Source organism: Ruditapes philippinarum, unplaced genomic scaffold (genome assembly GCF_026571515.1).
Source record: "Ruditapes philippinarum isolate M1 unplaced genomic scaffold, ASM2657151v2 ctg1483_1_1_1_1, whole genome shotgun sequence".
Taxonomy (NCBI): Eukaryota; Metazoa; Mollusca; class Bivalvia; order Venerida; family Veneridae; genus Ruditapes; species Ruditapes philippinarum.
In genome coordinates this window covers 46,059-67,830 of record NW_026856964.1, presented here as the reverse complement: position 1 = coordinate 67,830, position 21,772 = coordinate 46,059, and the positions used below count along the sequence as shown (strand labels likewise).

Genomic DNA, 21,772 nt, shown 5'->3' with positions numbered 1-21,772 from the left:
ATTATCAATTATTGATAAGCTTAGTGTTTACATCTTTATCTCAAGGTCACTTGAAATGTTATTTCAAAATCAAATTTCACTGAGATATAAATTACTGTTATTAACTTATCGCTGTTTTGAGATAACTCGTAAATGTATAAAATGTAAATGGATAATTACGCTATATTATGATAATATCTTTATGTAAATTTAAATGTAGAAATATACTCCATCTAAAATTTAAAACTGAATTGTTTTATGTAAAAAACAACAACACAATGTCTCGACTCTAAAGTCTTAAAGATGTTCCTTTCATGTCATTTGATGAAGTGAAGTACAAATAGAAAACAATATCAAAAGAAAGTTCATGGATGTATAAGCTTGGTAAAATTAATCCTGATGGAATGGAATTCTTAAATACTTTATTATTTTTATAGTATTATTTTTTTGGTTATCTTTTATTTACTATTTAAAACTAGTTCATGTCAATATGTTGTTTATGCTGCTGTTTTTTTTTTTACATTTGCCTTTTTGAAATGTGATGTGAATAACAATCCATAATACAAAGGCATCAGCCATCAGTTATATACTTGGGTGGTTTCCACGTGTGACTAGTCTATTCTTTGTCTGAAGTTTGGAGGATTTGAAGAGATATAAAGTTTGCAAAAATTACCTTTTCATTTTTATATGCTCTTCAAACTTTAATGTTTATTTGACTTTTTTGGTGGGTTTGGTGCTCATACATAATGCTCTATAATTTACAATATCTAAGGAAAGTAATCATATATGCAAGAACAAACTTAGGTATGCGCTGATAACGAATGTTCTAGTTTAATTGTAAACATTATTCGTGACAGGATTAGTGTTCTCTTTCTTTTAAGTATTTTTCTATGCCCACATATCACCGTTTGTCGTAATGATATTGCGGGGTTTTAAATGTTAATAATGCATGCTATAAGTCTTGACCCTTAACACACTGGAACCGGAAGTGGCTGGCCAGTATTTGCTTCCAGTATAGAACAGATCGTTCTAACTTCGTTGCCGCCTGATAATTTTCGAATGGCTGACCAACTTTACAACTTTACTGTTGATATCCCCGAAAGTGATAATGACAGTTCCAAAAACTGGAAACTTGACAAGTGCATTAAAGAAATTCAGCTTAAGGGTATAACACTTCTTTAGTTGTTACTGAAAGAAAGCATGCTTAGTGGTTAAGGTGGTCGCCTCTCAACCCAAGGATCATGGATCCGAGCCGTACTCAGGTCACGACCATGTTTCTTCATATGACACCAGTACATGTTAGTTCCAGGAAGCGGACTCAAAAGTGATTAATATAAGTTGCAAGAACTTGTTTCGGAATCGAGCTAAAAACATATGTTTAAACTAAAGACAGCATATGGTGACAAAATTTCTTAAACACATCAAACCCAGAGAGAATAGGCAGTATCATGAGCATTTTTAGATTAAAATTTATATCTGACATGTACATCTTTTCAAAATATTTGAACAACTTTAACTTGTGACTGATGGGATATACATGATATCATTTATGTTATCGTGATATAAATGTGATATACCATATTTTATCTTGATAATGTCAATTTATCATACATAGCCTATGTATTTGTGTGACTTATTGAATTTGTGAGGACAGCAGCCATCATGGCGGAAACAAAGATTTTATACGCAAGCATTTGTCTATTTTTTGGATTTCTAATGTGTACAGGTGAGTGAAAACATAACTTAAATGAACGGTTAAAATTTGCTTAAAATCACGTAGTATATAAATTAAATTTTTTAGTTTCTTTACATGGAGTATGTGACGCTTTTTTTAGAACCATTTTACTTTTTAACATTGATAATAACTTATTCATTTCCTTCTGTTCTTTATTTTAGTGTTGACTCTTAAATTTGGTAAACAATACATGTAAATAAAATCTTGTTGAACTTAAAAGCACACCATCTCAATACGAATCCATTAAACGTCCATTATGTTTCAAGAACGAATAAATGGATAAGCATGAATTTTATAACGTTCAAAAAATGATTTTAGAGAATATAAGATGTTTAATACCTTAAAAAAGAGACGCTAAATGCGACATTATCTATCTAAAGGTAGCAAAAAGTAAACAAAGTAGCAAAAAAAAAAACTTTTGAGAAATAAAATCAAAGCTTTTCTGGGGCCAATGACTCAATAACTCATAGGTTATATAATGCATAGGTTTGTAGGTGGGTGCGATATAAATCAATTGATGATTTTTATTTCCTTATTTGGCAGATTTTATTGATCCACAGAAACTATATATGTCAGACGTGACTACATTTTATTAGTTTCTACCTCATGCCGAAAACTTATTATTTTTACACGGATATTGACGCTCTTCTCTGCTGCTAATATTTGATTTAATCTTTCTTTTTATTGTAGTACAAAGTGCTAAGTTTGAATTCCGTGATGGACAACAAGCATGTATACTTTTAGATATAGATGCATCTTTTGACCTTTCGCAAGGAACAGAGGTAACTAAGTGCATGTGATACTAAAGTTTATGTATATATAAGAATATCATATTCATTTATGTATGTTTTATATATTCCCAGCATATGAAATAAACCTGAATGTAAAAATTATTTAATTTCTATGCGGGTTTTATTTATAAAAATAATTGAGGTTCGATATCAGCCGGAAAAATGCCTCACACATAAATACTCTTTAAAGGTAAATAGGGACATTATGATGTCATCAATTAGCAACATGATGTTGTGAAACACACCATTTTAACGACAAAAGTAGAACCAAGAATCTTCTATGTTGTGTTTACTATGTTTAGTAGAACCTGTTTACTATGATAAGTAGAACCTCTTAACACAAAACGGCCTTTAAATGAAGAGGTTTATTTAACAGTTGTAACAACATTGTAATTTGCCATTGCAGAAAAAGAAATAACAAACATAATTGAATGGGATAAGGCCGTGACTTTATTAAGCATTTGGTGCAAATAAATGTCAATGAAAACAAAATATGAAATAATGTAATGAATAAAATATGAAAGACAGCTCCCAGCGAAAATGCTTGGACAGCTACATAGCAACACAATGGTGCTGAAACTATGATAATAAGCGCTAAATATGCTAAATTCTGTTACAATACGGCCTGGGAAATGGAGTCGTATGGCATGGAAAATCCAGTAGAAAATAACATATTCAGAGCTAAAGAGAAAACGAGGCGAAGGTGAACTCTCAGAGATCTCCGTATATAATGAGATGATGTTGACGGACAGCATTCATTGCACCGAAAAGCACATAATAGCGTGTATTGAGGGCAATTATGTATTACATACGTTAATTATTTAAGCACACACCATTACAAATTTCAGAAAAAATGATGAAAGTTTAGAAAGTCACCTACTAGGACGCCTATTTAAGCTCTTTTTTTTAATGACAAAACATATAAATATGTTTGTTTATATAAATAGATGGAAAACCGAATACATGGAGAGCGACAATGCAGGGTAGGACGTAGCAACTAAGCTACTATGTTATAAATAACCATCCAAAAAATTGACTGAGCTAAGCGGCAGACAAAGATTCGAACAGGGGGGCTAACATGTCTGTTTCAACATACCCATTTTGTTAGAGGTTTGTAGCAAAGCCATCTATTTTTTTTTGAATATGTACGGACCCACACGTACATACTATTTTTGCAGCTATCGACAGACCACTAATAGCCGTTTGGCCGAAAAGCTGAATTTTAAACCCTGTTCATATAAGACACAGTCAATTCAAGGACATGGTGAACGGCCGACCTTTAAGGTCTAGGCCCCTCTAACGGTTAAAAGGGCGCCCGCCCAATAACACCAATGATAAGAGATGGCCAACCGAACGCGAGGTTGCAGATACGGGAGGCCAACCTAGAAGAAAAAATACAATTTTTTTTTTTTTTTTCCTTTTTATTTTTTTTTTCCTTTTTTTTTTTTTTTTTTTTTTTTTTTTTTTTTTTTCTTTTCTTTATTCTGAGGGATGGATTTGGTTTTTTTGTTGTTGTTGTTGTTTTTTTTTTGTGTTTTTTTGTGATTAATTTTGGAAGCCTCGGGCTGTTAAAATAAAAAAAAGAGTGTATAATCATTTATAAAACAAAACCGGTGCTCACTCAAAAAAAAATAAAATTGCATTAGAGTAAAATCTTTGACGAGTGAAAAAGATGACTTTCAAAATTAAGTTCAACAAAATGAAAGAGCTAAAGTCACGACGGGCGATTAGAACGGGGGGGGGGGTTAACATGTCAATTAACACACACACACAAAAAAGGAAAAAATCTTATAACATACAAGTTCATCTCGAAACTGATACAATTGATTTATCTCTAGGTTAAATTTCGACAAAGGACAATTGTGTGCCCAATAAAAAGTCTAACATGCGCAATTAATCAATCTGCAAACTGTGGTCGACTCGCTCAGGAAAACCAAAACCCATTGGGAAAATAGGAAACCTGCATCCGTTTGTCAATGTCATACCACCGGATGTCGGATCGCATCCTTGCAAATTGATACAAATTTTACATTTACGCATGTTTTGAAATTATTTAAATGTTCTATTGGAGTATTTTTTAACTTTACGCATTTGCACAATTATTAGTTACGCCTTTTAACACTGTTAAAGATTACAAGTTTTAAAACTGTTTATAAGTTAAATGTCTACTGCAGACAGCTTTTGTTCCAGCTATGAACATCATACAGTGATGAAAGTTAACACTATGTCCAAGTTAATTACGGATGGTCTCCTTATTGTGGTACTCTTTAGTTGGGCAAGCAGCATGGCATGGCATGGCATGGTTTAACAGTGGAATGGAGTCCGGCTCACAGCTGAAATATAAAGTCTTGACAGCAGTAAAGCGTACAACAAAATTTGTATATAAATATCAGCAATTAAGGGTAGGGTGGGTGGGGTTTTAATGAACGATGTTACCACGTTGGAATTTAAGCTAGAAGTGATTTACTAAAGCTGTAGGATTCTACGCACGGAATTCACGTGACAGAGATAACGGTGTAAACTTCTAAACCTGTTTTATACACGCTTAGACGAGTGTTGATACGGTCATGCATTAATAACCCGCTAAATTAAAACGCTTTATTTAATAAAGAAAATAAACCTACTTAATTTCTATGCGGGTTTTATTTATAAAAATAATTGAGGTTCGATATCAGCCGGAAAAATGCCTCACACATAAATACTCTTTAAAGGTAAATAGGGACATTATGATGTCATCAATTAGCAACATGATGTTGTGAAACACACCATTTTAACGACAAAAGTAGAACCAAAAATCTTCTATTTTGTGTTTACTATGTTTAGTAGAACCTGTTTACTATGATAAGTAGAACCTCTTAACACAAAACGGCCTTTAAATGAAGAGGTTTATTTAACAGTTGTAACAACATTGTAATTTGCCATTGCAGAAAAAGAAATAACAAACATAATTGAATGGGATAAGGCCGTGACTTTATTAAGCATTTGGTGCAAATAAATGTCAATGAAAACAAAATATGAAATAATGTAATGAATAAAATATGAAAGACAGCTCCCAGCGAAAATGCTTGGACAGCTACATAGCAACGCAATGGTGCTGAAACTATGATAATAAGCGCTAAATATGCTAAATTCTGTTACAATACGGTCTGGGAAATGGAGTCGTATGGCATGGAAAATCCAGTAGAAAATAACATATTCAGAGCTAAAGAGAAAACGAGGCGAAGGTGAACTCTCAGAGATCTCCGTATATAATGAGATGATGTTGACGGACAGCATTCATTGCACCGAAATGCACATAATAGCGTGTATTGAGGGCCACACAATATTTTATGAAATAAAATTTGCCAATCAGAAAATACCTATTATAATCACGATTTATTTTAAGGTAATATAGACTTTTACTTATATTACGATGGGAAGACATACATATACATGTGTACTTATATTCTTACATTGAATTTATGCCGATTGATAAACACCATTATAATATGGGGAGACTTTTGAAAGAGACATACTGGTTACGTAAGACAGAAACATTTTTCCGGAAGGGTTTGAATGCAAAGGTGCATTACAAATAATACAAGAAAAGCATTGATGCAAAGCAAAACAAAGTCACTCATAAATGTCTATTAGCAATGTCACTGTCGGGATCTTTAGAAACGACAATGCCCCCCATCAGCGTCTCTTACAGATATACATCGTCGCCTCATAGACCTTACGGTGCAGATAGTCGCCTGTGGAAACTGACGCCATTCGGCCTGTAGTGTAGTGCGTAAACGCTGGTGAAGCTGTAAAATTGTAGACCGATGGACACCAAAACGGTTGGCGCTTTGTCTGTATGATAGACTAGACTGAATATGCCCTAAATCTACCCAGCGGTTATTTCTTTGTAGAAACATTGTATACAATTTGTTAGCAAGTCTTCAGTAGTGTTTGAAATTTAGCACCTTTTATAGAGGAAAAGTGTGTATATGCAATTTCCAATTGAGCTTTTACGATTTCTAAAACTGACCATTGGCATAGTTTAATATTCATTTTCAGAACGATTTTAATTACTCATTTGTGTCTTACATTTCTAGAAAGGTGTGAAAAACAAGTTAATAATTAACAGTTTAAAAATATAAATAATTTCATTTCATAAAGTAACCATGAATTGGTTCAATCTGTTTTCCTGTTGTGATCTTATCACAATTAGCCAAAAGTGTTACTTTTGATTTTTAGGGTACTGTCTTTATTATGCAATAACTTCATTAAAATGCAATCATTTTTCATAACTTTGGTATCTAAATGACCGGAATGCATTTGGTTTTATAAAGCTGATAAAAATATTTAAAAAGAAATATATTTTCCTTGTTAAAATGCAATTATCCCGACCGTGCGTTTTCACCGTCCTTAAGTATAATATTATAACGTTATTTACGCGCCAAATGTGACGTCTATTAACGTAAACGTTTGTTTTGTACGTTTACGTCATTTTTTTTTTTTTTGTATCAACTCAGGAAGCTGAATAAAGCGAAACATGTTTTGATACTTAAATTGTGTTGGTTTTTTATCTAATTATCCTATTGAATTCAAGTCACATTCTGTATCAGTACATTGTGTTATAATATACAATTGTATTGTGATATCTTTTATATTTTACCAAATCAATTTGTAATAAGATATTGTTGTACATTCCCTATAGCCTATTAAAATAGTTATTCTTTTAAAATAAGACTTGACAATGAAAAAGGAACACAGCGTCACTTTAAGCAAGTACACTCAGTACAATGATATCGGCTAGGACTTAAAGCTTACAGCCCTACAGATGAGATAACGATAAAATTTTAGAAAGTCAACATATGGAAAAATAACTATGCACACATTTTGAATAAAATGACATATGCAAAACAATATTTTTGTATAACGTGTGATAAAAACACAGCAAAAGCATTATTTTAAAAATATTTTATCCCACAATTATCGTGGACTGAAAGTACCCGTAATATGTAAATTACGTTCTATGTTCTCTTTGTATTTTTTTTTTAGAGTATTAGTTTCGAGGAATTAACATGATTTTAGAGACATGCTGCATATTCAAATCAAAGGGGGGATATATGTGCGAGAACAGTTCTATTTATGGAAAAGTTCTGCATTCGATGCTTTATAGTTTATTAACAATTATCGTATCTTATCGTAAGTGAAGTTATATATGTGAAATAAGAGTAGAAAAAAGAAGAACTGATTATCAAATATGCAATTACCTCGACGCCATATGCGTATTGAATTTCTTTGTTAACTGTCAACCAAAAACCATGCCATGCCACTATGCCATATTGTTTACTGCTTGAATGACCAATTTCTTCATAAGAAAAGACAACAGGTGTTCGTCCTTTGATGACTGATGGGATTAGACTCACGAGCCGATGACCTGCCAATCCTTTTGGTTATGCTACATAGAAAGACAAGGAAAACAGTTAAACACATGATAACATATAAATTATATGCGGTCAGTCGTAGCATAATGTCCAGAAACTACATCAATTCCTTTATTTATAGCTGGCAAGAATGAAAAAGGTGATACATAAAACGAAGAGTATTCTCGGAAAAGATTTAATTTTGTGTAAGAAATAAATTATAAGCTAGGTATACACAGAATTTATAGTACTGAGCAGATGTCCACTTTACACAGCCGATCGCACATCAAGTTTATGTTGCGATAAACAGTGTAAACCCTTATTAACAAATGCAACTTTACAACAAAATATCATTCACATGTGAGTGTAGAAAAAAAATAATGTTATAAATATTTGGCCTCCCAGCAAGATAATTAGTGAAAAATAGTCTGCTCTACCCAACAATGTCGAATATATACATACTTTATACATTATCAAAGACCACGCCCACAACTAACGGTCTAAGACCGCGTGGTAGTACTAATTTATTTAAATCGGCATTTAACCAGAGGTTTATACGACCAACATCCGAAAGGTTAAGATTTTCAAAGCTTTAAATATTTAAGCTACCCATTTTATTTACAGGTATAATAACAAGTCTCTAAAAAGAGCTGGCACTTATTCTAAACAAATATAACCAGTCTGTAGAAAATTCAGTTGTCTATGTTCGATAAGGGTTTTTCACGAAAGTTGTATATAACCATTACTGTTCGTTTTATCTAATATTAACCACCTACTGAATAATAGGATGATAATTGACACAACACAAGAATTGGTATTAGAAATAAAATGTACGCAAAATCATTAAAATTTATATTATGCGGTGAAAAAAAACCCCAACTAAATTTATTCAATGAATAACAACAGAATTCTGCTTCAGATAGGGCAGATACTGCAGTAATTGAAATTCGTAACATATTGAAATATAAACCAGATATATAGATAAACAGTATAAATCGTCAATGTTGAATCACTATCTGTTTAGGAGAAACCAAGCACGTGTTCGTGCTGATGGCACGTGTTCGTGCTGATGTGTCTAGATAACTAGAAAATTGGGTTTTCAAAAAGTAAAAGAATATTCAAATGTATTAAACAGTCGGAAACTAAATAAATCATGCACTTTTATATTGTATAATACTAAAGCTAACTGATTTATTTAATTAAGGCAAGGTAGAGAACAAAGGTAGCAAACTCACTAACTATGAAATACAATGTACATGAGAGGTAGAACTTAAAATCGTAGAATACAATCTCTAACTGTAAAAAAAAACAATTATGGCAAATAAAATACTTATCTGAATGTTAGATGACGGTATTCGGCATTTTAAACCATATCAGCTGCTATATAAACATCGGCTGTGGGTTTTAATGAACGATGTTACCACGTTGGAATTTAAGCTAGAAGTGATTTACTAAAGCTGTAGGATTCTACACACGGAATTCACGTGACAGAGATAACGGTGTAAACTTCTAAACCTGTTTTATACACGCTTAGACGAGTGTTGATACGGTCATACATTAACAACCCGCTAAATTAAAACGCTTTATTTAATAATGAAAATAAACCTACATATGAAATACAGTAAGTAAAAAGAATGAACATACAATACATGAACTAACAGTAGTATACACCCGGCCCAATGGGCTTATCAGACACAAACAACGTGAAACTATTAAATTTTTAAAGCACGTTAATATTTTTTCGCGTTTTAAGGAAGGATTCATTATTCAGTTTAAACTATTATTATCATCATCATCATCATCATCATCATCATCATCATTATTATTATTATTATTATTATTATTATTATTATTATTATATTATTATTATTATTATTATTATAAAAACACCCTCAAATCGTTTACAGTACGCATCGTTTGTATAATTTGAATTTTTGATGAAATATCTAAACCTTTGTTAAATGTTTGTGTTACATATTTGGTGTTTTATTTAATGAAATACTTTGAAATTTCTTGTATAAATTCCATTAAAGTTTTGGTTAAATAATTCATGTAAGTTTGATTGTGCAGGAAGCTTAGTGCTTATATATACACACGGGAATTATTTCCTGGAACCAACCAGTACCGAGCAAGGTTTCTTGCTTAAGGAAACAACGGCTTGCTCTTCATAGGGCTTGAACCCATGCAGATAGCGAAACTTTGATTTCTAGTTCGACACGTTAACCATTCGACTATTGTCACTAAATGAAAGGTTTTGTTACGATCTAGTCAGCTAATACATCAATACTTTTGTTTTCAGAAAGCAGATCCATTTTCCATTGATGGTGCAAATGTTACAGCAGGACAGAGTCTTTGTGGAACAGAAATGACTACCGCGGTATTGTCTCTTAAATTATTTCCGTCCGGAGAATCATTTAAGATAAACTTCAGGAAAGATTTGAATTCAAGAACCGTTTCAATGTCCACTGTGCTAAACATTGAACCAAAGAAACATTTCGAGAATGCAAGTGAGATTCTACCTTTCGAACTCGAGAATAGCATTGACTTGCCAATTGGTATGACTAACATGTCATATATATGTAACTCAGAGCAGAAGATGTTCTTTAATCAGGATCCTGGTTACTCTATGACGATGTCGATTACAAACCTTCACGTCCAAGCGTATGATATAGAAAACGGAGAGTTTAGTACAGGTTTGACCTTTGCATTAATATTATCTACATAGCAATGATCTTAATTTACGTAGCAAATATTTCAGAAAAAAAAACTTACCAAAAATACAATTCGGTCAAACTGTGCTTTTGTTTTCCTTATAAACTACCATTGTTTAACTATTTTTATTAAGAAAACCCCTTACTTGACAAGGAAACAATGCCAAAAATGTACAAATCAAGTTTTGTTGTTGTTTTCTTTTTACGCATAAGTGTAAATACGTAGATAGAAAAATACAAACATGTAATTGTGCATTTATACATGTTCATTTTCCAAGACATATCTGCTCTCACACATACATATAATATAAAGTATCATTTATTCAAGTGTTTTAATGAATCACTTAAGGCAATTAACTTTTATTCTTTATGACGATCATTTTAAGGACAATTTTAGATATCACTGTGTAAAACATGAGTAAGATAGTTAATACTTTTTCAGCTTTGGAATGCAGCCAAGATGATTTTACATCCCCACCGACAACAGCACCACCTGATGAACCGACTACAACATCTATAACACCAGAAACAACAACGCCAGAAACACCCATTACCATTGTACCAGAAACAACAACCCCAGAAGCACCTGTTACATTGATACCTGAGACAACAACTCAAGAAACGCCTGCAAGTCTCGAACCAGAAACTACAACAGTTAATCCAATTGATAACTCTACCTCACCAGAACCGGAGACAATGTCACCTTCAAATGAACCAGAAACAACTACCGCAGAGGTCATTGAAACCACTACACCGATAAAAATTCCAAAATATGAGGTGAAGGATGGAGATGTTGTCTGTATTGTTGTTCAAGGAAAGATAAGATTTGAAATTCAGTACGAGAGGAATGACAACCAAGTAAGGATGTTTTCATTATTAAAGAAATATTATGCCTCAGAAACGACTATTTGAGCCACGAAATGACAAAAGCAACATAATGCATTTGCGACCAGCATGGATCCAGACCAGCCTGCGCCGCGCAGTCTGATCAGGATCCATGCTGTTCGCTTACAAATCCTAGTAGAGAAACTGATAGCGAACATCATGGATCCTGATCAGACTGTGTGGATGCGCAGGCTGGTCTGGATCCATGCTGGTCGCAAACCCATTATGTTGGTTTTGTCGTGACGCGGCTCAATTTTGTTACTCCTTTTTTTAGGGGCAACCATGTGAATAGTGGTGCAACAGCATTTAATATGCTTATTATTTGATAGAAGTAGCTCTAAATGTGAAATTACTGGTAATAAAAGTAGTAAAATGTTAACAAAATAGTACATGTAGTATTTTGACTTCCATATAAAATACCAAAACGCTATAACTGTACTTATTGTCAGAAATCTTCAGAAGCATGGTTCTGAAAATTGGCCAGCTGGTGCCCTTTTGGAAAGTAAAAACGGACACCAAAAGTAAAAAAGTTTTGGGAAATTAAAGTTAAAGCTTTTCTGGGTCATAATTTGCCAGTAAGATCTTAGTCCATAATTTCTTTGTATTACTGCAACCTGGGTATATTGACATGCCTTCAACACTTATTTTATTATCCTCTATATACAATTTATCTATACTTGAGACAAGAGACAAAGTTATTGTATTTTACGGGAAAATTTCACTGTAGAGTAATTGCAATCGTAATATCATTATAATTATGAAAACAATTATCTTATGAATTAATGCTGCAAAATGAATCACACATCTTAAGTTTGCTTGTAATTGGTTAAAACTTTTCCATTTCCATGTTGTGCATCTTACTTTTATAAATTATCTTTATCAAACCTTAACAGATGGGTACTTCATCTATTGACCTACCTAAAGAAGCAAAAGTGAGTGGGGCATGCACGTACAATGAAACAAATACAACACAGGAATTGATTATAACATTTTTCAATGACACATGGAGTTTTACTGTACTTATAGCAGAAGATGCGGCGAACATGTTAAAGAGAACCGGCCCTTATTTACAAGACCTACAAGCTGAGACGTCATATTCGTGGCAAAACATCGAATTAAAATATGTCATAGATGAGCAATTTGATGATCCAAAAACTCCTGGTAATGCATCTTTGTTTAAATGATTTCTTTTTTCAAACTTTAAGCAAAAATAAAATTCAATTTGAAAACAAAAACATTTATCATGTAAAATTGAACAAGTCTTATTCCATTAATGTATGCAAATTCCAAGATCACAAAATAGTAACACAATATCACTTATATTATTCTCGAATATTCACTCAAGTAAACTAGTGTCACACATTCACATGTTCCTGCGCACACTAATAGCAAAAAAATCTAAATATTATTAAATGTAACAACATGAAATGTGGTAACTTGTGGTATTTTGTTATGCGACATTTTAGGACAAAAGAAAAATGTCACGAAAGATGTCGCTGGAAACTTCAAAGCAAGTCCCGAGGGTTCTTACAGATGCAATACGGGGGAGACGATACAATTAGGAGAAGATCTTTATGTTGATCTGACAGAATTTCAGTATAAGGCTTTCAACACAGACGATTCTGGAGACTTTTCTAATAATGGTAATATTTATTTTGGTTCAAATTTACGACGCACCGGCACACTAGATGTCAAATGGCGACTTCCAGCGTTACTGGTTTTAAGTGCCCCTCTGTGCATTATTTCAGATAGAAGATAGAACACCTGACTGGAACCGCCGACGTTACGTTAGCTAGCTGGGTAGTTTCCTCACATTTGAGAATAAAAAGTCCCTAGCGTAGTTAGAATTTAAGCGGTAAATGGTTATTGATTTGAAGTCTACAACCCCAAACCACTCGGTCAATTGTTATGTAATATAATTTAAAAATTTTACATGAATGAATTACGTTTAATATAAATTATATAAGTTCTAATAAAACATTTTATTATTCATTAATGTAACAATCATTAAGAACTTAGCTGAAACAACTTGTAATGTTATCATATCATTAAAAAGCGGCTTTTACCTTTTTTAAAGGTTAAATATGCTATTTTTATTTCTTTAATTCTTAGGTTGAAGCACGTAGAATTGGTTTTCAAAACAAAACAAAACAAAACAAGAAGAACTTAAGGCCGTTTTAATGAATGAGTGGTTAATAAAATCTCGAGTTATTTCAAACCGATTAAAACACAACAAAAAAGTTTCGCAACCTCAATTATATCCCACAAAAATTGTAGAGTATATTTCTTGCATTTAGCACTTGTCTTAATTGTATTTAAATATGTGGCTCACTATTAATATATTGTCCTTTATTCACTGTAGGTACGACTGCCTGTCCCGCGGACAACCCTGATAATGATGGTGACGACGACGACGACACAGTTGCAATTGTTTTAGGTTCAGTGTTTGGAGGATTAGCGTTCATTATTTTAGTTGTCGCGATTGGAGTCTGTGTCAGACGTAACCGATACAAGAACTATGAGGTCATGTAAATCATCTTCCAACAGATTTCTGAAGATGAATAAAAAGAGAGAAAAACATCATAAAAAAATCCTTTTAATCTTTGTATAAAAACAATATGAATTGTGTGGTGGGTGAATTTATGTTGTTTATGCTGCTTAACTTTCATTTCAACTTTGAATTATGTGCTTTTAATCATTCATACTTTGGAATATTATTTGTTTCATATATACACTTTAAGTGATACAAAAGCATTCAGCATTCAGTCAAACAATTATTTGAAATAATAACAAGCATCATTGATGTGACACAGTATGTAAAAATAAAAAAAAAAACATAATTAATCACACGGACATAGTTATACTCCTGTATACGGAAACGTCCCTGTACCATTTTAACATGGTCTATAAAAAATAATCACTCCTACGTAGGAGATAAAAAAGCCTAGTTAGGAGTTTATAAATCCTATTAAGGACTTCATTACTCTTACGTATGACGTATAAGTCTTACCTATGACTTTATAAAATTACGTAGGACTTTATAAGTCTTACGTAGAACTTTATTGCTCATACGTATGACTTTATAAGTCCTACGTAGGACTTTGTAACTCCTACGTAGGAGATTAAAAAAGCCTAATTAGGAATTTATAACTTTATCGCAGGACTATATAACGCCTACGTAGGACTTTATAAGTGTTCTCCTACGTAGGAGTTATAAAGTACTACGTAGGAGATACAAACTCTTAATTAGGATTTTTTATCTCCAACGTAGGAGAAATAAAGTCCTAACTACTTAGTAGTTATAAACTCTTAATTAGTAGGAGTTAACATCTTTTATAGAACATGTTAAATAAATCTTTTAACTTGCAGATATTGACACTGTTATAATTTCATTAATATTATCTGACATTTTTTTATGTGTATACGTTATAGAGACAGAAGAACAATTTTTTTTTGTAAATTTTGAAATAATCCGCAATATAAAGTGATGACAAATACGGCGGTTGTCCGGAGAGTAAGAATAACTTTTGCTCAAAATATTTTTTTGATAGGTTTGACGTCGCATCATCACCATTAAGGTCATATTTCGACTTTACAGCTTTACTGATGAAGACCTCATGTGCCCCTCCATGCATTATTTCAGGCACTAACAGACCATAGTCTTGTTTAATTGGGGTTAAGTCACACCGAGACAGTATAGGTCATATCGCGATGTTCCAGCTTTACTGGTGGAGGAAGACCTCATGGGGCCCCTCCGTGCATTATTTCAGGCACGAACGAGCAGCACCTGAGTAGAACCACCGACATTCTGTAAGCTAGCTGGATAGCTTCCTCATATGAAAGAATCCAAGTCTCTGTCGGGATACGAACCCACAGCGGTGAGGGGCAAATGGTTTGAAGTCAACGACCTTAACCACTCGGCCACGGGCGCCCCCTACAGCAGGCACTAGAGTACAACATATTTTTATAAGGAAAACAAATGATAATTATGTATGTAAATCATTTCCAATGTTGATAAAAACGAAGTCGCTCAAACTTCATATTCACACTTTTCCTATGTGGACATCCGCAATAAGCAGGCACTTAAAGATTACATTAATTTGCCGGGGTCCCTATATATTCATTTCGTACAGATCCTATTGTCCAGTGATTTATTGAGCGTAATTTAGAATTTCAATACACTACTAAACTTGAGGCCAGTTCATATAGATAATAGGCAACAAAATGGTTACTTTTCTGTTCAAGCACCATTTTGCGAACGCATAACACTCATATCATAGGTAAATCAATTCTTATCCACATACAATGTACTTTTACTTTTGACACCGCAATTTGAAAAAAAAATATAGTTATGAACAAGTGGGATTCCACTTTCTTTCAATCTCTCTAGTTCTTATCAATAAAATATTTAATGTAAAACGAAAGAGAGCTTTTCCCTGCACAGCTTAGTGTAAAAAATTATTATATTATAACTTTTGAGGATTATGTACGTACGCAATATTTCGAATATGTGTTCATACATGATATATATGAATTTGATTTATACTAACGGTATTTTACTTAAAGAAAGTGTGCATTTCTGCTTAATACTTATATAAGAGCGATAAATAATGTTTTCAACATCACAACTTGTGGTTTGTAAATTTCATTACTTATGCTACAATGAAACGTGTTGTTTTTTCTTATAAAAAAAAAGAAAGCTGTCCCTCAGAACTTTACATACGACGAATATGCATCCTAGATTGTCCGAATGAGTTAAGCAGTAACTTTATTTTTATCTTACAACTCCATTTTATAGGTTACCTGTTATACGGTATGCAAAATTTACGCTTTGTACCAGGTAGAAATTGTAACCATTATGTAATAGTTATAGTATATGAAACGAGTTAATTACGAGGGTATAACACTGGCTGGGGCGACATCAAGGGGTGTTTCTGCTATACAATGAGGCCGAGACATTTTTTTGCAGAAACATCCCGAGATGTCGCCCCAGCCAGTGTTATACCCCCGTAACTAACGAGTTTCATATACTATAACTGTTTTATCGCAATGGCATAATGTTTTCTTTTTTGTATAGAAACAAATAAATAAATTAATCGTTAGCTTCATTACAGTTATTTATCATAAGGCAGTTTTTCAAGTTGTTTTCGCTGCCGCAAAAAAAATATACAAAAGACATCCAATATAAGAGGCGGATTGTATACTGTTACCAAGATTGATTTAAGATTAAAGGGCTTTTTTCATTTCATTAATTATCTTTGTTTATATTTTTCATTGTATTTATATATTTATTTTATTTTATTTTATTGATTTCATTTTTTATTATCTTATGGGTTTTTTTTGCTACTGGGAATGGTCGTTACCACTGCCCCATTGGAGCCTCTATGAAAAGACTGTATTGATATATACAAGGTGCGAAAAAAACTAGACCGATATAGAACAGTACAGTTTTTTTCCTATATGAATCAATGAAAAAACTGTACTGTTATATATCAATACAGTTTTGAAATGCTCATTGAAGTGTACTGAGTATAATGGGTTGGAAAGAACAAAGGAAAAGCTCACAGCCATGCGATAAGTGTTATTGTTTCTCTTACAAGACTAATGTCCGCGACCGTAACCTCTTGGCGACGACCTGTCAAGTGGCCTACTTCTTAAATGCTGCATTCAGTTTTATATGCAATCTAATAAATTTCGCCCTGTATTTAAAAAGGCGAAAAAGCATTTTTAATGACATTTAAATATATTATGTTTACTCGCAGTATGCAGAGTTTAACACCTAAAACCCCTGTCACACTAGGACGGCGTTCTCACGGCGTCCAATGAAACTTCAGAACGCCGAGGTGGGCGCAGTAAGATCGCAAACATCGCCGCAGCATCGCCGTAGCATCGTAGTGGCATCGCATAGAACGCCGACCGACGGCGCTCATTTTGAGCATGTTCAAAACAAACGCCGTCACTCGGCGTTCTAAAGTGAGCTCAGTGGGATCGCAGTAAGGACGCCGTAGCAACTCAGTAACATCTCGTACAACGCAACAGGAGCGCCGTGAAAGCGCAAAAGGAACGCCAAATTAACGCGGTGGTTATCCACGGCGCTTGTACGGAGTTTGTGCGGCGTCCTTACCGCGCTTATACTGCGTGTGCACGGCGATTTTACAGAGTTTTACGATTTTTAGCGCAGTGTGAATGCCGTAAGGGCGCCGAATAAGCGCCGTAAAAGCGCAGTGAAAGCGCAAAGAACGTCGTAGAAGCGCGATCTGAGCGAAGACAATCGTCAATTAAAACGCCGTGGAAGCTCCGTAGCATCGCCATGATCGCCGTGGGGACGCCGTGAAGACTCCATGAAGTCTTTATGTCATCAAAATATTAGATTTTTCATTGCGATCTCGCTGCGCTTTGTGAAATTTTACAACGCCGTGCAAATGCAGTGAAAGCGCAGTCTGGTGTGACAGGGCCTTTACATATCTTCTCTTCATGTGTACTCAAAACATTTTATAAAGAGAAACTCTGTAGCAATTAACAGTATTATCAAACATCGAATTTGAGCACTATTCTTCAAGTCAGCAAAATCTATTAAAGCCGTTATGAATAATATAAAATAAAAGTTTAATGATGTATTTGTAATATCAAATCAAATTATTTAAACATGTAATTATCTGATATGTCACTGGCGTTTAAACATATGAGCCACGCCATGACAAAACCAACATAATGCGTTTGCGACCACCATGGATCCAGACCAGCCTGCGCATCCGCTTTTAATTCTTGGAAAATAAACATATTGAGTGATTGTTGTTATGAATATTTAGATGTATGAAAATTTAATGTCAGAGACTTATTTTTGGGATGGAATGATATTAGAACTTTAAAAATAACTTAGAATTCATTCGTTCTGTAAAATATTTATCAAATCCGTAAAGATTCTGGAATGTGAACATTTCTCCTCGGGAGATACATTTAAATTAAAGGCAATGAAAATTGTAAACTCATAATACATACAGCGGGTATTTGTTTGTTTGTGTTTAAGATGAAATTTCAATTCATCGAGTGACCAAAAATTCAGAGACGATATTTGGTGATTTATAAGAATTGATCTCGGACATTGTGTATAATGGCGGTTTTGTCTCTCGCCACTAATTCAAAAATCATGAGGCACTAGTAGTCGGCCATTTGCAGAGAAATTGTTATTAACTGGTTGGTTATCCACGAAAGCTGGTTGAATGATTACAAAAACACAAGTGTTAATTTTTTTGTGAATTTTATACCATAGTAAAGATGAGCAAAGAAGATACATTATATCTGAGAAACGAAATCCTTTTCTTTATGAAGAAGGGTACAGAGTAATTTCATAACCTTTCAATTTTAGTTTAAGAGCATGTTGCACGTAGCTCTCAATGTGAAAAAATTAATCATAAAAGTTAGAAAATGTAAACCAAGTGGAATTTGACTTCCATTCAAAATATCAAAATAGAGAGAAATAAAGAATCCCTAAAAATGCACAAAACGACATAATTAAAAATATTGCTGGTTCGGTTTGATTGAGTCAATTCATGAACGGCAATAGAAAGTGCAAGTTACCGTTCACGTCCCTAGCACCGGCTTAAGCAGTGTTTGAAATTTAACATGAAATGGTAAAGTTATGAAACATCCTCAGATGTGTTCATACGGCGGTCATCATTGAACCTTCAATGTGACTTGTAAATGCCATTCCATGAAAAGCGGCACATCGTCCCCAATAAAAGAATGATTGTAACCTTAACGAGAAAACAATGGGTGGAAGTAAATAAAAGGGGATCAGAGTTTATGAAGCCTGCCTATCACAGAAAAGCTGTCAAAAGACAAATTTAAAAGCAGGCCATATATCCCAAGCGTGATTAAACAGTACTCAAGTGAGGAATACTGGAACCACCCAACTAGGAAAAAGCCGAATAGAAAAAAAACTAAAATGACCAGAAACACTACAATAATGTCGTGCTGAACGATCCTTTAGGATCGGTTATATTACATCCCTGAATGAATGTACGGGACGACATTTTACGGCATCCACAAGGCACAAATAACACTGATGTGGCTATGAAATAGAAATAAATAATGAATCCCTAAGGAACACACAAAGCGACATAAATAAAAATGTTGCAGACTCGGTTTTGATTGAGCCTTGTGGAAAGTTCAAGATACAGTCCACGCCCCCTAGCACCGGCTTAAGCAAATTATTATATATGTCTAAATGGCATTAAGCAATAGAAGCTAAAGATTGTTGAATAATTGACAAACGTGTAACCTTTTTTAACAGAAAAAATAAAAAATAAATATTTCAAGAAATAAAAACAAGCAATAGAAGCTAAAGGTTGTTGAATAATTGGCAAACGTGTAACCTTTTTTAACAGAAAAAATAAAAATAAATATTTCAAGAAATAAAAACAAAAGCATTTCTAAAAAATATTGGGCCTTTTATAATATATTATTGGCAAATATACACAATATTAACAGGTTATCAAAATAAAAAATAGCAAAAGGATTTGGTCAAAGTTCTTTTATCATTACTGTTTGGTCCTCCCCAAAGAAAAATTAGATATTTATTTTATCTATCAGACATGATGACACTTTAAAGAGATACTGGCGCATGAACATGGTATATGATAGAAAAGCAAAATTGTTTAATATAACAACGATTATACCAAATGAAAAGGAAAAATAGTGAGCATTAAAATCAATCAACTAGGTGCAAGAATCCAGCCTTTCCATTATCGATGGTGAAAATACAATGAAGAAAAGTCGAAAGTACCATGATGGAAAGTCGAAATAACGACACGTCGAAATACACTAAAGAAAATTCGAAAGAAAGCCTACCATGATGGAAAGTCGAAACAATGAAACCATGGTGGTGTAAACTCGATATAATTCCGTGTTTTCACCGTCGTACTTTCGACCTTTACCAATCGTGGTTTCGTTATGTCGTTATTTCGACTTTTCACCACCGTATTCTCCATGGTATAGGAGATATTTTAATAACGAAATGATTATAAAATGTGAGGTGTTGTGAAAACGTTTAATAACTTTGATACTAGAATTTTTTGTGCCTCCACTTTAGTGGTGGGCATTTAGATTTACCCTTGTCCGTCCGTCCGTTCATGCGTTTTCTATTGTGTCGTATGTAACTCAAAAAGTATTTGACCTAGAGTCATGAAACTTTACATGAATGTTGATCAGCATGTGTAGTTGTGCACCTGGGTATTTTAGTCTGGATTTATTTAGTATTTGTAGACTTATTGCCCTTTACTTAGTAAAATTTTGCAATTTTCAACTTGTGTTGCATGTAACTCAAAAAGTATTAGAACTAGAGTCATGAAACTATACAGAAATGTTGATCAGCATATGTAGTTGTGCACCTGGGTATTTTAGTCTGGATTTATTTAGTATTTTTAGAGTTAATGCTCTTGACTTAGTAAAATTTTGCAATTTTCAACTTGTGTCGCATGTAACTCAAAAGGATTTGACATAGAGTCATTAAACCTTACGGGAAGGTTGCTCAGCATATTTAGTTTTGCACCTTGGGTTTCGCTTGTGGATTTATCCAGTTTTTGTAGAGTTATTTCCCTTGACTAAGTAAAAACCGTTTCATTATGTTGTTATTTGTTCCTTGACTGCTTGAGTTAGAATTAATCAACTTGACAAGAATAATGATCAACATCCCTAAATTACAGGCATAATGATTCACATCACTGTGAAGCTATGAACCTTGGACTTTGCATGTGGATTTTTTTCAGTTTTGTTAGAGTTATTGCCCTTGACTTACAGTACTATAAATTTGCAATTTTCAACTTGTCTTGCATAGCTCAAAACGTATTTCATTTGTAGGCCTGAAAGTTTACAAGAATGTTGGTCAGAATGTGTACTTATGGGGTTTGCTTGTGGATTTATTCAGTATTTTGTAAAGTTCTTGCCCTTTTAGTTTTCAAAAAATATTTGACCAAGAGTCAATCAAAAGATTGACTGAACAGTGGTGCGGTGGGGGCACCCGTGTCCTATGGACACATTTCTAGTTTTTAACAGCCATACACATATTGAGTTTATTTCAAAATTTTATTGAAGAGTTGGGTTACCTATAAACGGTGCATATTGCAAATATTGAATGTTTAATTCTTAATTAAATATATGTTGACTCGTGTAAGAAATCTTTCTTTCCGGATTTACGTTTGGAAATGAAATCTGAAACATTGATCAAAATTCCACCGGACTGGTATGTGACGTCTTTGTGTTATACATGTTATTAAT

At 33.5% G+C, this 21,772-nt stretch overlaps 1 protein-coding gene across 1 annotated transcript; it reads left to right on the top strand.

The window, feature by feature from the left end:
• Positions 1–1,523: 1,523 nt before the first annotated feature.
• On the top strand, positions 1,524–14,088 carry LOC132748279 (uncharacterized). The gene is made up of 7 exons (XM_060737849.1): positions 1,524–1,705; positions 2,405–2,496; positions 10,201–10,594; positions 11,055–11,470; positions 12,391–12,658; positions 12,964–13,140; positions 13,860–14,088. Exons 1-7 carry the CDS (start codon positions 1,642–1,644, stop codon positions 14,027–14,029), a joined length of 1,581 nt encoding a protein of 526 aa, XP_060593832.1. The 5' UTR covers positions 1,524–1,641; the 3' UTR covers positions 14,030–14,088.
• The last annotated feature ends 7,684 nt before the right edge of the window (positions 14,089–21,772 follow it).